This window comes from Anopheles marshallii, chromosome 3 (genome assembly GCF_943734725.1).
Source record: "Anopheles marshallii chromosome 3, idAnoMarsDA_429_01, whole genome shotgun sequence".
NCBI classification, from domain to species: Eukaryota; Metazoa; Arthropoda; class Insecta; order Diptera; family Culicidae; genus Anopheles; species Anopheles marshallii.
This window is the reverse complement of record NC_071327.1, coordinates 58,234,204-58,248,637: the sequence shown is the minus strand read 5'-3', so window position 1 is coordinate 58,248,637 and position 14,434 is coordinate 58,234,204. Positions and strand designations below refer to the sequence as shown.

The 14,434-nt window shown below is 42.9% G+C and overlaps 2 protein-coding genes across 2 annotated transcripts; one reads left to right on the top strand and one right to left on the bottom strand.

Annotated features, from left to right (window-relative positions):
* Positions 1-2,430: 2,430 nt before the first annotated feature.
* Positions 2,431-3,371, top strand: LOC128711989 (MIT domain-containing protein 1). Its single transcript, XM_053806881.1, has 3 exons — positions 2,431-2,560; positions 2,659-3,097; positions 3,177-3,371. Exons 1-3 carry the CDS (start codon positions 2,431-2,433, stop codon positions 3,337-3,339), a joined length of 732 nt encoding a protein of 243 aa, XP_053662856.1. The 3' UTR covers positions 3,340-3,371.
* A 1,294-nt stretch (positions 3,372-4,665) lies between these two features.
* On the bottom strand, positions 4,666-5,334 carry LOC128714942 (arylalkylamine N-acetyltransferase-like 2). The gene has a single exon (XM_053809824.1). It carries the CDS (start codon positions 5,332-5,334, stop codon positions 4,666-4,668), a length of 669 nt encoding a protein of 222 aa, XP_053665799.1.
* Positions 5,335-14,434: the final 9,100 nt, after the last annotated feature.

Sequence of the window (14,434 nt, the reverse complement as noted above, 5' to 3'; positions counted from 1 at the left end):
ACTTAAGAGCAATAAGTGCACAATAAATGCACACTATCACCACAGCTGTTGAAGGGCATTATCTGTGCCCAAACATATTTTATACGAAGCACAATAAAAAAATGTTGCATTTGCGTGTTTTTTGTTCAATCTTTTCAGCATCCGCAAAGCCATCAATCCATCACCACCGTGATGGATCGTTCGTATTTCCCCACTGCCAGCGGCAGTCCTTCCTAATCCATCTCATCCCACCGTCGATCGGCCAACGCAGGCCGAATCATCCACGCATTCTCACCATTCAAGCCTTATATTCATATATTACCGAAACGATGTGCCAATCATCTCCAAAACTCTACAATGGTCCGACCCGCCAGAGATGCTCCCTTTTGTCCGTGCATGACGTAGAAAGCATTCATTACCTGCCCGAAGTCGGCGCCAATCGTTGCCAATAGCAACGAGCGCCGTTTTCTTCCCGGGAAATACTCATATATAAATAGAAACCGCCCAACAATCTTCACCGGTGGTCACTGGTTCGGGTGCCGATTACACTGACGTAACCGCAAAGGTGGACAACGGCCAGCAATAGGGGCGCAGCAAACTTCACCCGCAAATACAACTCAATTTACAGCTGCAAAATGAATCGTCCAGTGCCAGAGTTCGTCAAAATCAATTTATCACCATCGGGGAAGCGCCTACACACAAAACCCCGGGCCACCAAAAATACAAAACATTAGTGAGCCTTTCGTGTGGGGTGTTCCGGTTGTATACAATGTTAGCAGCACAGCAACCGGGTGGAGAACATAAAAAATAACGAAAACAAACCAACCGGACCACCAGAACCGTGGCCACTTTATCGGAACCTTTCCATCAAATGGACCGTAGCGGCATTGTTCGGGAAAAGGATTTTCTTTCAAGTGTAAATTAATCATCCTGCCGTCCAGCCTTTTGGTACGATGTCTTAGTCCACTTCCAGGGCCCTTCATCTCCCCCCTTGCTTAACTCGGTTGCATCTTTCGCAGGAAGGGCTAAGGGTTATTCTACATTGAATGGACCAATACAGCCAACAACACACACCTAGAAAAAAAACATCCCCCATACCGCCTATGAGAAATTGAATCCTCTTTATTATCACCGGCCAAAAATTACCATTTCTTTCGCTACCAAATGGTCAGTCCCGGTACGAATCACACCTCTCACAAAAACTTATTGAATAAAAAAGATATTACTCAATATCTTCACAGTTCCGTTCTACGTCCTCCCACACGGCATCGATACGGCGCCTTTCCGATACCCGATTCCTTTGTCATCCAACCCGGGAAAGGTTCATCGGAAAATTCCTCCACTCGGGTTATAGTGACAACAGAAGCACAAAAAAAAGGTTCCCTCCTAGCCAACCTACGTTGGGTACGCAAAACAGTAATAAAATTCGACGGTTTTCCCCCGAAAAACATGGAACATCCTTCCGTGTAAACCTGAGAAGAGCAATTGGCGATTGGTGTGACGGGAGATGCCGAGGGGGGACCAGATCGGAAAAGGCCAATCGGATGCAAACAAATGAGAAGCAAAAAAGTTTCCCCAAAACCGTTTTACCGTTTCCGTGTCTGGGGGTCTTAAAAATAAGTCATTTTTTATTTCCTCACCACTCACACCCGTAAACACCTTTCTTTGGACGAGGAGTTGAAGAAAAGGCTATATTCCAGGCCGACAAGGATCACCGACATGTTACGGACGCCATAGTACCGAGCCTTGATGGAAAGGATGCTTGTTTTTCTTTGGTTTTCAGCTCTTTTATTTTTTATTGAAAAGGATAATGCACTTCTCGTAGTCCCCTTCCTTATCGGACCATATAACTGGTAGATGGCCTAAATTTATGGTGCCATACTCGTCCCTCCAAGAATGATTTAACATCCTACTAAATCTAGAATTTCAAATCGTAAAAATATTCTTAACAATGATTATAAATTACTACACAATTCAGTACAATTTTAAAGTTTGCTAAATAACAACAACAGTGCAGTAGAAGATCATTTTCTTTCACAAATAACGCCACACTTTCCATTATTAAATTATTGAATCTTCATCCAATTGTTGCTTTCATACAAAAAGCGTTCAGCAAGAAGAGCCCAACTGCTTCAGGTTACAACTTACAAACAACACAACAAGCCGCTCCAACGGCAAACAACAATTCAAACGCATGCGTGATTTTCCTCTCAAGCACGTGCTCACCACGCCAATCACCAACGAACGTACGGCAAATTTGAATCGTGCCCGCACTCAACTGCTCGACTTTTTTCGATCACTTTTGACAGCTGGCCGAACAACGGCCGTCAAACGGATCAGCTGTGTTTATTTACCTACAGTTCGTAGTGAAAGTTTTACCTTGCGCTTTGTTATGCGGGTGAATCTCATTTATTTTGAAGCTAAAGTGAGTAAAAAACCAATTGAATCGTCATGGCCACATCACAGATGATGGCCGTTACCCTGCTTACGCGGGCCATCGAGTACGATGTGGTTGGCCGGAAACTGGAAGCGCTCAAGCTGTACGAAGATGGCATCGAATCACTGCTGAAAGAATCGAAAGGTGACGCATTACATCAACAGCCGTCGGTATGACTGGCGTCGTATGAATCATCCTAACAGCAGCCTGGGTTACCCCACCCGTATGCTACATCATTGCAGCTGAAACGGACCCGAAACGAAAGCAGCACTACCAGGCCAAAATTTTCGAATATATGAACCGAGCGGAACAGGTGAAGGAGCTGGTAACGCGCTGGAAGAGCAAAGGTGTGATAAGTGACAAAATTCACATCGTAGAAGGTAGCACCGGGTACAGCTACAGTAAAATCTTTGGCAAATATTTGACCGATGAGGTGCACGAGGTACTGATCGAGGAACCGTACGTGCGGGATCACTATCAGGTGTGCAACTTGGTAATGCTATGCGAACTGGCGGTCAGTAGCTGCCGGAACGTGAAGTATATTCAACTGCTGACGGTTAAGGACACCAAAAACAACAACGAGCAAGGACGAGCATTCGAAACGCTGAAGGAGAGCTTACACAAGCATGCGGTAAAATTTGTGGTCGAATATTCCGAACACATGCACGATCGGCAAGTGATGTAAGTTGGCTTAGTTACAACCTAATAAGCGTAACGCCGTTGCAATACAGCTGCTTTACTGCTTCTCCGCTATTTACAGACTTAGCAATGGCTACGTCATTAAGATTGGCCGCGGGCTGAACTACTTCAAACCGTCCGCAAGTAAGTACAGTATCGGTGCATTCAACTACCATTTCCGGGAGTGCCGGGAAACGAACGTGGATGTGTTTTACTGTCCGGAGAATAATAAATCATCACTGTGAATGGACGCATCGGAAATTTGATGAGCATAAGTAAAAAAGCGACAAATAAAGCACACAAATAAACAAACCCCCACCCACTGTCCCACTGTTTGTGCACGCTGTGTCCGAAAGCTCATCAAGGAGCACTTCACTAATTGCCATCTCTAAACGCTGCAGAGATTTCCTTCTCAAGTGTTCTTTTAGCGAATGGGAAGATTTGCTCCCTTCGCTCTTCGGTGTATGTGTGTTATTTGTGTCGTTCACTCATCTTTCATTCCATTCGGATGTCCGCGTTCGATCGATGGCTCTTGGCAGAAGTTGATTTTTCGTCCTTCGGTTGGCTCATTAATTCGCCATTTCTACCGACCGTCGTCCTGTCAGCTTGCCTGCCCATTCATTCGCTGTACACCGAGCGTTCGGATGGACACTTTTTGGGTGTTTTTTTTTTCGTTTTCGTTTGCTTCAAGGCATAAGCAGTGCGGCTACTTCCCGCCAAGAACCTGTGTGCCAATCCGCACTGCAGTGGCGATTGTTTGTGTAATAATTCATAACTAATGACTAAAGTTGATTGAACAAACTCAGTCATGGTCGTCGAAATTGGAGCTTCCACTCTCAGCACCGCTCGAGTATTCGTGTTCGGCAAGTATCTTCGTTCTTGCGTACCATTTATTAAATGAGACAATTTAAAAAATATACATAGTAATTGTATTTAACCAAGCAAAATTACATCATATTACAAAAGTTCAGATAAAGCAATTTTATGTAGTTTCAAAATTACTTTATCTGTGCTGTATTAAAATTAATTTCGTAAAGAAAATGTTTTACCCCAGCGACAGGAGGATACACTGAAGGGATAAGAGGTTTCCTCACTGTGAAACATGCTGGCACGGAAAAGTGCCGCAAACGAAAACAAATTCATTAATTACAATCGCAAACCGTCCCAACGTTCTGCTCGGCACTCACTCAAAGTTTGCCTTCCGGCCTAGTATTGGTCAGTCAGTGCTGCTCGGGACATTATAGTTTTTTTTTTACTCAGCTCTACAATTATCAATGCTTAAGATCCCAGCTCCAAACAAGGTTCGGAAAGGACAGTAATGAATCATGGCAATGGGTTACTGTAAACATGCAGTGCTTGAAAAACATTTCAATTAGTAGCTTCGGTGTTTTCGGTGAGTGATTTATGTACATTTTTCATGTCTTTTAAACTTTTTATTCCTTCCTTTTTGCTTAATAAAATTATAAGCCCTATGAAATGTTCATCATTTCAAGCTAATCTGTTCACCTTTCTTTTTTTTTAGTAATGTTTATACAGAGTTCTACAGTTGAAGATATTGCAGCGAGATTACCTTAAACATAACGCGCGTAGGTGCTGACGATGTGATTAACACTCGACGTCACAAACGTGTTCTCCCCGGCCTGGTTCCTGTACTGATTCAAAGACATTGCACTAACGCACCGCATATCCATTCGCTCGCCTATCCGAGCCGCTATTTCACACGTAAAATCCGCACTTACCACCCGAAAGCGTAACGATTTGCCACGTGCCAGCTGAAACTCCATCAGCTTCTGGCCGATCGCTCGGCGCCGGAAATGGGGCTCTACCGCCAACACGAACACATGGTACGACCGGCGCGATCGGAACCGTCCACAAACATCTCCCGTGTGTTCGAGGTGCGCATACATTCGTAACATTTCGGCCCATCTTCGCGTTCCGGCGGATGGAACCAGCGCCAACAGCTCGTCCGCCGTAGCCGGTTTAACGCAGCGTGCGATCGTCACACCTACGATCGTACCATGATCTTCTTCGATCGCCAACGCTACCATACCCTGTTGAACGAAGGACAGCACATACTGGATGTGCTCCTCCGATGGTCCGATGATGGTTTGGTTCACCTCCAGATAGGAGCGTGTAAGAATTTCCTCCGGGAAGTAAAAGGCCAGCAGTGCCTCCCGTATTCGATCACATTCGCTCGGTACCGCAATGCGGTACAAAATCTTGGAAAAACCTCCGTTCATTTGGCAAAAACACACGCGCCGCTTTTCACCTGTGTCCCCGCAATACCGTCAAAATCAACAGCGTTCGTTCAACGGTGTATCATTTCCCAGGAGATGAACAAAACCGACGTTGCAATTCTGCGAGCAACAGCTGGCTACTGACGAATGGTTTTGCTAGTTGAAGTCGAATTCGTTCGATAGTATGGCGCCTAATCTCTTCCCTTTGCATGCCCTTTTCTATTGAGGCAATACGTTCGTTCCAGTGTTGTTGCATCGAATCGTCGAGTAACGTGTTTCACGTAGGTTTCTTATCACTAATGGCTAGGGCAAGCATATGCGAACATCTGGAAAAGAAAAAGTATTGTAACACATTTTGGTTTCTCATCATACATAAAGCTGTAAAACAATTTAAAAAACAAAATAGAGAAAAATGAAAATAGTTTAGCTAGAGTTTCAGTTCAATTCAGTAAATATTCTATAAAACAAATTATTATAATAAAACAAGTTTGTTTATCAAATTTCTTTGTATATTAAAGTTTCTATAAAAAAAACTCCTATGAATATCATGTAGGATAAATTATTTCTATTTGGACACAAACTACAGTAAGGCAAAAGTGTAATGACGTTTTTTTCTGTTTTCCCAAAAGGTCACAAGTTTGTACCAGGTGGTAATTTGAACCGATGATTGATAAGCATTACAAGCCACGCTTGTTTCACCCACCAATATACAATGGTACGCCCTTTCACGCCTCGTACAATCTTCCCATACCTCATCACCGCTTCAAACAAAAATCAGCTGGCGCTATGTAAAGTATGAAACGAACAATATAGGTCGATTTTGTTTATAAAAATGTGGAATAAAAACATGCTTTAAAAACTTTTTTATAAACTTGTTCAATGCATGTTCGTTCATTTACAATTACATGTCTACCTATAGGGGTCATACGTTCTAGATATAAAACATAACAGTGTACAGTTGTAAAATGTACAAAATGGTACTCAACATGGACTCTGCCATAGTTTAATAAAACATCATACATACAATTTAAAGTCTCTCACGAAGTAAAACTTATACAAGTTAATTGTTAGTAAAGAACAATTACATTGTTATTAAACTGCATATAGAGCTAGCAAGAAAAAAAAAACTACTCCAATTTACACATAACAAAAAAAACATTCCAATAACACTAAAATAATTAAATAAATTGAAAGAATTTACCAACAATATAACAATATCGAAGAACATTTCTTCGAGGCGATGTCATACATCTTAAATTCTTCAATCCCACCAGACATAGCTTATAATATTTCCTTCTACAACTTCAACAAATGCACTTTGCAGCCAAGAAAACAAGCTTCATAAGCTTGTAATATAAAATTAATTACATGAAACGAATTCACAACTGGTCATCGTTTGCCAGCAAAAAAACACCACACCACACACCCCGGCACGGAACATATTCCCACCGGTTGTATCTGTCCGGTGCAACTTTGATAAATAGCACAAGTCACTGGCAAAATAACATTATGTTCACGCTTCTTCTGCTGTACTACTGGTCACCAGTTTGCTGGTAGAAGAATGCACCAAGACAGCCCATGCCAACGTTTTTCCCTTTTGTAAGTAGAAGGAATCGCAATTTCCTGATGCAACCATGCACCCATCGTTCTTAACGGTTTCGTTTTTCCCGTGCCATTCTGCTGCTGCTGGGCACCCCGTTTGTCCGCCGGACGTTAATCTCGTTCTTTAGTTCTAATCCGGAAGCATAAGTTCGGTACGGGATGGTGCTGGAGGAAAATAAAAACCCCGGTCGGAGGGAAAGCATACTTTCCGCCGAAAGTCGGAAAGAAGAATGAGCAATAGTGTTTGTCACACACAGTGAAGTAGTATAAACAACGGTAATGATACCGACCGTTAGTTACTGTTCTCCCGCAACCTTCTCCCTTGTTGACTTAAGCCAGTTTCGCTTAAGCGTTAACCGGGGTTGAATTGGCGAGCGGGTATTAAATTTATCATGATCATCGTTATTATCGTTATCGTCGTCGTCGTCGTCGTCGTCCGCTGACAACAAAGACAATTCCCGCCGTTATCCTGCCCGGTTTTATCTCACTTTTTCTACTTGTCTCGCTGGTTCAGGGTCGGCCACTAGGATACGAAGCACCGAAAGCATCTGATATCGCTGCCATCGCCATCTTAAGCCGTTAGCCGTATTTCTAATCTCTATCATTAATTCAATTACAATAATTGATTCCGTAATTATTTAAAAACGTTCGCTAAAGTCGCAGACGGTTCTCCGAACTGGTTGCCGTTCGAAGATTCCACGGTACCTTCAAATCTGTCGCGGCCTGCTGCCCCCAACCTGCTCTGATGCTTATCAGTAGCCGCCTGTAGCGGGATGGATGTTGAGACGGTTTTCATTTTATAAAACTGCAAACCTTTCACTTCCAACTGTTTGCAAATCAAACGATGGCGAAGTTGAGTAAAGCGTTCATTTGCAAAACGTAAACCTACATCCACACTGCCATATCCGCGCAAACGATCTTTCAAGACGGCTAAAGCAAGGTGTACTTTTTTCCATCCTCCCGAACGGTTTTCGGGACACCATTTTCGAATGTCTTGCGTGTGACATCAAATGAATTGTTGGAACATAAATTTTCAATAAGACTAATTGTAATTAACGAAAGCGTCGGCGTCGGACGACCGAAAGTCCGCACACCGAACGGCGTAACAAAAGGGGTTCGAAATTGATATTACTGCTGCCGCCACCGTGTGATTTTTGCGGCACCAACTTTTTTCGCGTTAGCCTGTTTATGGAAATGAGCATACGCAGGCTGTATGCTGTTTGCCAGACTTACGCAAACCGGAGACGAACCACCCGGACCGACGCCGGGCACCCCTTGCTGTCGCTCAGTTCGGTCGATCACCATTTCCGAAACGAATTTTCTAATACAATTATGGAGCGGAAAATTAATGGCCACTCGGCGCGCAGTGTATGTGCGGACGTTGCGGGCCGCGTTCCAGAAGTTAAGATTCGCGCTCCGGGCAAGGTTAATGGTGGTGCAGATAGCGTTGCAGATAGGGCGCCAAGCTTACCGGGGGTTAGTGTGGAAAACCAAGCGCACATAAATCAGGATAAGATGCATACATTTGGGAGAAAAACCCCCGTTCGGACCATAATCCAAATAAACTGCCCCTTCCATGCGATGGTTCTATGCGTATGGTGGCGAAAGAGTTGTCCAATAGTCAATCATTTATGTAGAAGAGATTGCTAAAAAGCGCTAGTAAATTAATTTTTCGCCAAAGCCATTATATATATTTTCCCTATGTTCAGCTTCATTCACATTTTAGTGCTTCATACACTATTTCAGATGCAAAAGACTTGATTTGAGGTATTGTCGATAAGACAAACACATGAATTGAAAACGCTCCCGGTGAAAAAGCATTTATGCACTTAATGCACCAAAATTTCTAAATTTGCAGATGCAGCCCTGCCCAACAGTTCAAGATTTAAGTTCTATTTGTCAATATTACACATAAGAAATGCAATCCTTTTATTGAAAAACGGCTTAAGAGTCTTGCAAAACCTTGCAAAAGATAACAAAAACCCTTTCTGATCGTAAAGAGCCGCCAGACAAATGCTTCAATCGATACAAAACTCCGCGCCAATGTTCCGGCAAACATTGAAAATCATTATTCGTACGTACGTAAGATCGATCGTAAATTACACCCTAGCCCCGGTATCACCAGCATTACCGACTTGACTGATAGCCAAAACCTATCCGCAGACAAATCGGCCTCATTTCTTGCCGGAAGTAGAAAACATTTTCCACCACGCGTTTTTCGCGTTGGTGACCGGGAAACGTAAAGCCGCACCGGGGCCGTAAGACGCCGGGGACGCCATCTTTTCCACCAGCGCCACACAACCACATTTCAAACAAACCGAAAGCCACGTGAATGCTAAACGATGTACATCCGGAGGGTAAGAACGCCGAGCGGATGAGCGGTGGTCGGCCAGAACAGGGGAAGCAAGTGGCCAACCGTCAACAAGCAATATTTACGTAAACAAACCGCAGCAAGAAACCGACCTGCCTGCATTTGGGCGCGGAACGTACAGAAACTATTTGCCAAAAATACTTTTGCCCAGTTATTTATTGTACCCGCCATACGATCTCGGTATTCAATTTGTCAACTGTTCTTTGGCGTCGTCGCCACTACCGGATCCCTCAGAGCCCGGGTCCTCGTGTCAACCGTCACCACTGGCGTTAGGCATAAAATGTCGTCCCGTAGTACTTCATTGAATTCCATGCATGGCGTCGAAATCCTGGATGGGAAAATTTCGGACTACGTTTGCTGGAACGGATTGTGGTGGTGGGAAACGTACGTGATGCAGCCATTACCACCCATGGGCCCACCATCCCGTACTGGTTCGATTCGAACCGTTTCCAGACGATGGTGCGATTCTTGATCAACCTCGGTCTTGCGGTAAAAACTTGGCACCGATGGAATCGAACTGCAAAAGTCGATCTTGAATCGAACAAAACCTCAAGGGTCCATCTATCTAGTAGATACGGCACTGTTGAAACGAGCTTGCACAAACCACCGACCGACAGACACTACCTTCAGAATGAATGATTTTATTTTCATCTTCAATGTGCTTAGGTACCTTCCATTCGCTGGCACTTTACCATATCGCCACAGGTGAGAAATGCCCGTCGACCATTGCGATTATGTGTGAGATAATAAATGTTTTTCGAATAATAGTTATTATGTTTTCAATTCTGGCTGACACCTAGCGGAGCTATTCATTGCCATAGAAGTGGGCATTTTAGCCGATTGGAATCTTCAATATGGCCATCCAGGTAAGGAATTGATTTGAACCATGAGATAAATGTGCTTTTACTAGTACGCAAAGTGAAGACCGAGTACTCCCGAGATAAGGTGTCCTTTCACTGTTTGGAGAAGGAAATGTCTTCAAACGAATGTGAATTGTATCTTATATTAAGCTACCTTTAGCTATGAGCAATACGGCCTGACCGTTCTTGTTTAATAAAAAGACAAAAAATACTCTAAGTTCTAAACCAGTATCGATAAAAAGTCTCTACTACCCCAATTCGACATACTACATTTAAAATCCCTCTAATTCATCAAAACAAGTGACATTATCAAAACGATAACGATAATATCCTTATCGGGCTGCCAGATAACATCCTTATTATATTTGTTATGCTTTTTGGGCCTACAACGCCTCCCCTGTCCAATTGAACGACATGAAAGAATTTTACGGGGTGGGTAGTCCGGTGTCATTCTCATGGCATTACTGACGAGTCTAATCCGTAGTACGACAGTGAGCTCGCCATAGTACAGCTCATAGAGCTCGTGAGGGTAGGGGCCCTTTCAATATCCTCCCTCATATACGTTGCCAAAAAGCCTTCTGAGCATCTTCCTCTCGATCGCGACGGTTTCGTCAGTTTTGGACAAAGTCCATGTCTAAAAATCTAAAGTTAAATAAAAATGCATGTCTTGACCTAAATCCCTGAAGCTTTTTCTGCAATAACCTCATTTTACCTTACATAATCATCCTTTATAAAACTAGGTCTATAGTCCAGATATTCTTATATCCTTCATTTAAAAAACAGGCATATCGTCGAGCCAAACCTGCACAATAGAAACTGTAGGCCAAACTTGCAGTTTGTACGGTAACCCCCTACGTTTGTACGATAACGACAACAATTAAGCATGTCTAACAAAAACGCTAAACCGACCTCGGTTCATGTTGCGTTACAGTTTCCTTGTGCATTTAACAAAGCATGCATTGCGAATTTCCACACTACGCTACCAAGGATTTTGGCAAGCTTGGATCAAGTTTTTGCTTGCCATTAGAGAAACAACCTACCGAAATTACATGCAGTACACACATATTTCCTTAGCTATTACATCCAACGCTAAGACACTGAAGGATAGTACAAGCAGCACACCATAAAAACAACTATCGTTACCGTTTGTTGACACAGTCTTGTAGCCCCATTCGGCAGGACGCCCCGTACGACGAATGGCACTGCGGAGTCGATCAATTTCCACCGCTATGTGTGGAACGTTACCACCGTACGAGCATGTTCGTCTAAAGTGCATTTTCGGTAGTTTGCTCACCAATTGGATTTTTTTTTGCGTTCGTCTATTCATGCTCTCGCTTTCACCTTCCCGTTGCATTGTAGTTCCGGATTCCTCTAGCGATGGATAGTGTTGCCCACGAAAGGGACGCCCCAAAACGCCATCACCTTCAAGTAACGACAAACCATTAGGAGACCAGGTGACTAATGATGCTGACAGACATTCGCAACAGCGGAATTCGAGTGGAAATAAATGCTGTTTTATCTTCCACTGTCGGCAAACCCGGCAAGCACGTAGCCAACAAGAACAACAGCACACCCGACACACAGGGCGAAATAAAAAAACACCATCCTCTGCACTGGAATGGCGGCATACCATTCAACAACCGGCGAAGACGTAAGACAGCGCTCACTTGGTGGAGGCCAAGCAGGAGGGACCTTCAGCTTTCGGCTGCAGTACCTTAGGTTTTTATGGTAAAATTATGCACCCCAGTACACTCACTTACTGCTGCCACACACGTACACACACAAACATAATGCATAATTTTTGCTCCCGGCTGAACATGCTGAACCGCCTCCTTGCCAAAAGACGTCACCTATTGACTGCTTTCGAGTGACTGTGGACGTACATAGACACACGCACACTGACAGTCAGCCTTGCAAAAGTCACCAAAGCTCGGTTAGTGCAGGTCGCTCTAAGATCTACAGTGTGTGTGTGTGTGTGTGGCATGCATTATGTTACTAACAAACTCAAGCTCTTTGCTCTTTTTTAGGTGAGTTTTAATTTCGATGCCATAAACCATCGCTTCTAGCAAGGAGTCGGCAGCAACAAAAACAACCAACAAACAACTGTTAAAGCTACCGGACTGTGGACGAATATTTGGCTGCCAAAAGCCATTCGCCGGTGAGGATCGTTCGCCCATCAACTCCGGGCATAAATGGATGCAGTGGCTCCGGATTGCCGCCGCGCGTTAACTGCAGTGGCGTTATTGCCGATTGAAGCGGCCAGGATAGAGCGTTGCGATTGAAGATACGCCTTTCAATCCTTCAAGGACAGTTTGCGACTGACGCACCGGATATTGGAAGCGAAGCATGCTGCAGAATCCTGCAGCAGGGTTGGTGCGTGTGAATTATTGGTTCAAAACCAGCAGTATGAATGCTAGCAGTTTCGTTTCCTTTTATGCCCTTCGAAGAACACAAGTAAACAAAAGTAGAATTAACGTTATTATGTTTAAAATTTGACAAAACCCATTTGAGAAATATTGTTTATTGTAGGCGAAAATTTGAAATTGAGTTTCTTATTCTTACAAATTGCAGCCTTTCAGATGAATTTTAATAAATTTTAATTTACAAATACAATTTTTAAATAAATTTGCACTTGAAAAAGGACACATAATGAACTAAATAAAGTTTAAAATACAGAAAACTAACTTTGGAAAAAATTAACCCCACTTAGATTGTTTTACTGGCTTAAAAAGACTCATTCTTAGACGCTTCTTACCATGCCCGTAGCAGAAACCTCCCCGCTGAAACGAGCTCACTAAACAGCTTGAGATTTTCCACCGCCGGTCAGTGGTATGTGTTTGTCCTGCTATGATTTATACCTTGATTATGGAAACCCTATTGTTCTACACCACAGCTCCTTACGGCCCCAGCATAATAAACATCTTGGCAACAATCTATTTAGCACAATTTGTGATTGTAATTTATTGCTTACAGCCCCGGACGCCTGTTGTCACGAGTGGCTAAAAGACTCCATCCAGCAGCATGTAACAGGATGGATAGTGTTTTTTTTTTTATTTTCCCTTGCACTTGTGAGTTGCCAAAGAATTGTAATGACCGGTTACGAGACGCCCTACTGAGCCACTCGCAAGGGTTGGTCGATGTAAAAATTGTTTTATTTTCTTTTAATTAAAACGCACTCATACATATTCATTTTATACTTTTGTCATGTTTTAAGTATTCTGAACTATTCGCGCAACTCTTCTACATTTCTGTATGCTGTAAACTGTTTATCTTTGAAAAGCATTTTCATTAACTCGAATTTTAAACCTGTACTTCACTAATTTGCACTACCATTTTTCTTAAGCAACGCTGTTTTTTTGTGTGATTACGCAGCAGCACTTAACCACTCCTTTGCTTTCCTTCTTTTTTTTTTTAAACCCTGCATTTCGATTAGTTTCGTAAGATGGTCATCTCGTCGAACTTTGTTGGATAGGGCTAAATGTATGCTTTTAGCAAATGTAACCCTTTTTTCCTTGTTGCACGAAAGCACTTTGGTTTGGCTTTCCTTGCTGGCTGGCGAACAGCTCGAGCTTTCAGTTTAGCATCATAATTACGAGTAATTAGCCTGAACATTCCTGTTCCTGCAAGATTTATGATTGCTGCTGCAACACTACTACTGCTGCTACTACCCCTTTCGACCTCTTTTCTTGCACTTTCTTGATAAAAGTTCTTTTCACTAGAGAAGATGCCCGGTTATAATGGTAATGCGTATTTTCCCGAGCAAAATTGTAAAAGTAGGAAGGTGGTTCAAGGAGAAATTTGTTTAGAATTTGTTGTTGAATGTTCTGTTTAAAGATGGGCATCATCTCTAAAGTATTTTAAAATAGAAGTATTCAACGTCTCCATCCAACAATAAATACAACAGAAGTCAGAACAAATCATCAATCAAAGGAGGCAACTCCAAACGTCTGCTCGAAAAACTTCTTCCCTCGATTTCAAGCATTTCTAGCTTGCTTAAATGAAGCCAATTACCGGTTCACGATCGAGTATCCGGTTTATGTCGCTTCCGGTTATGCCTTTTGCCAAACAACTAAACGAATGGCACCATCGTTAATTTGAATATTGCTTTTTATTATTATGCGCATCCTGGCCTTTTGTCTCCCTACTTTACTATGCCAAACTTCAACAGTCAGACACACAGCAAAAAAAGGGGGGGAAAATTCAACTCTAAAATTATTCCTTTTCAAACAAAACAAAAACCCCAACCCAAAACCTGCCGTTGCTTCTTGCG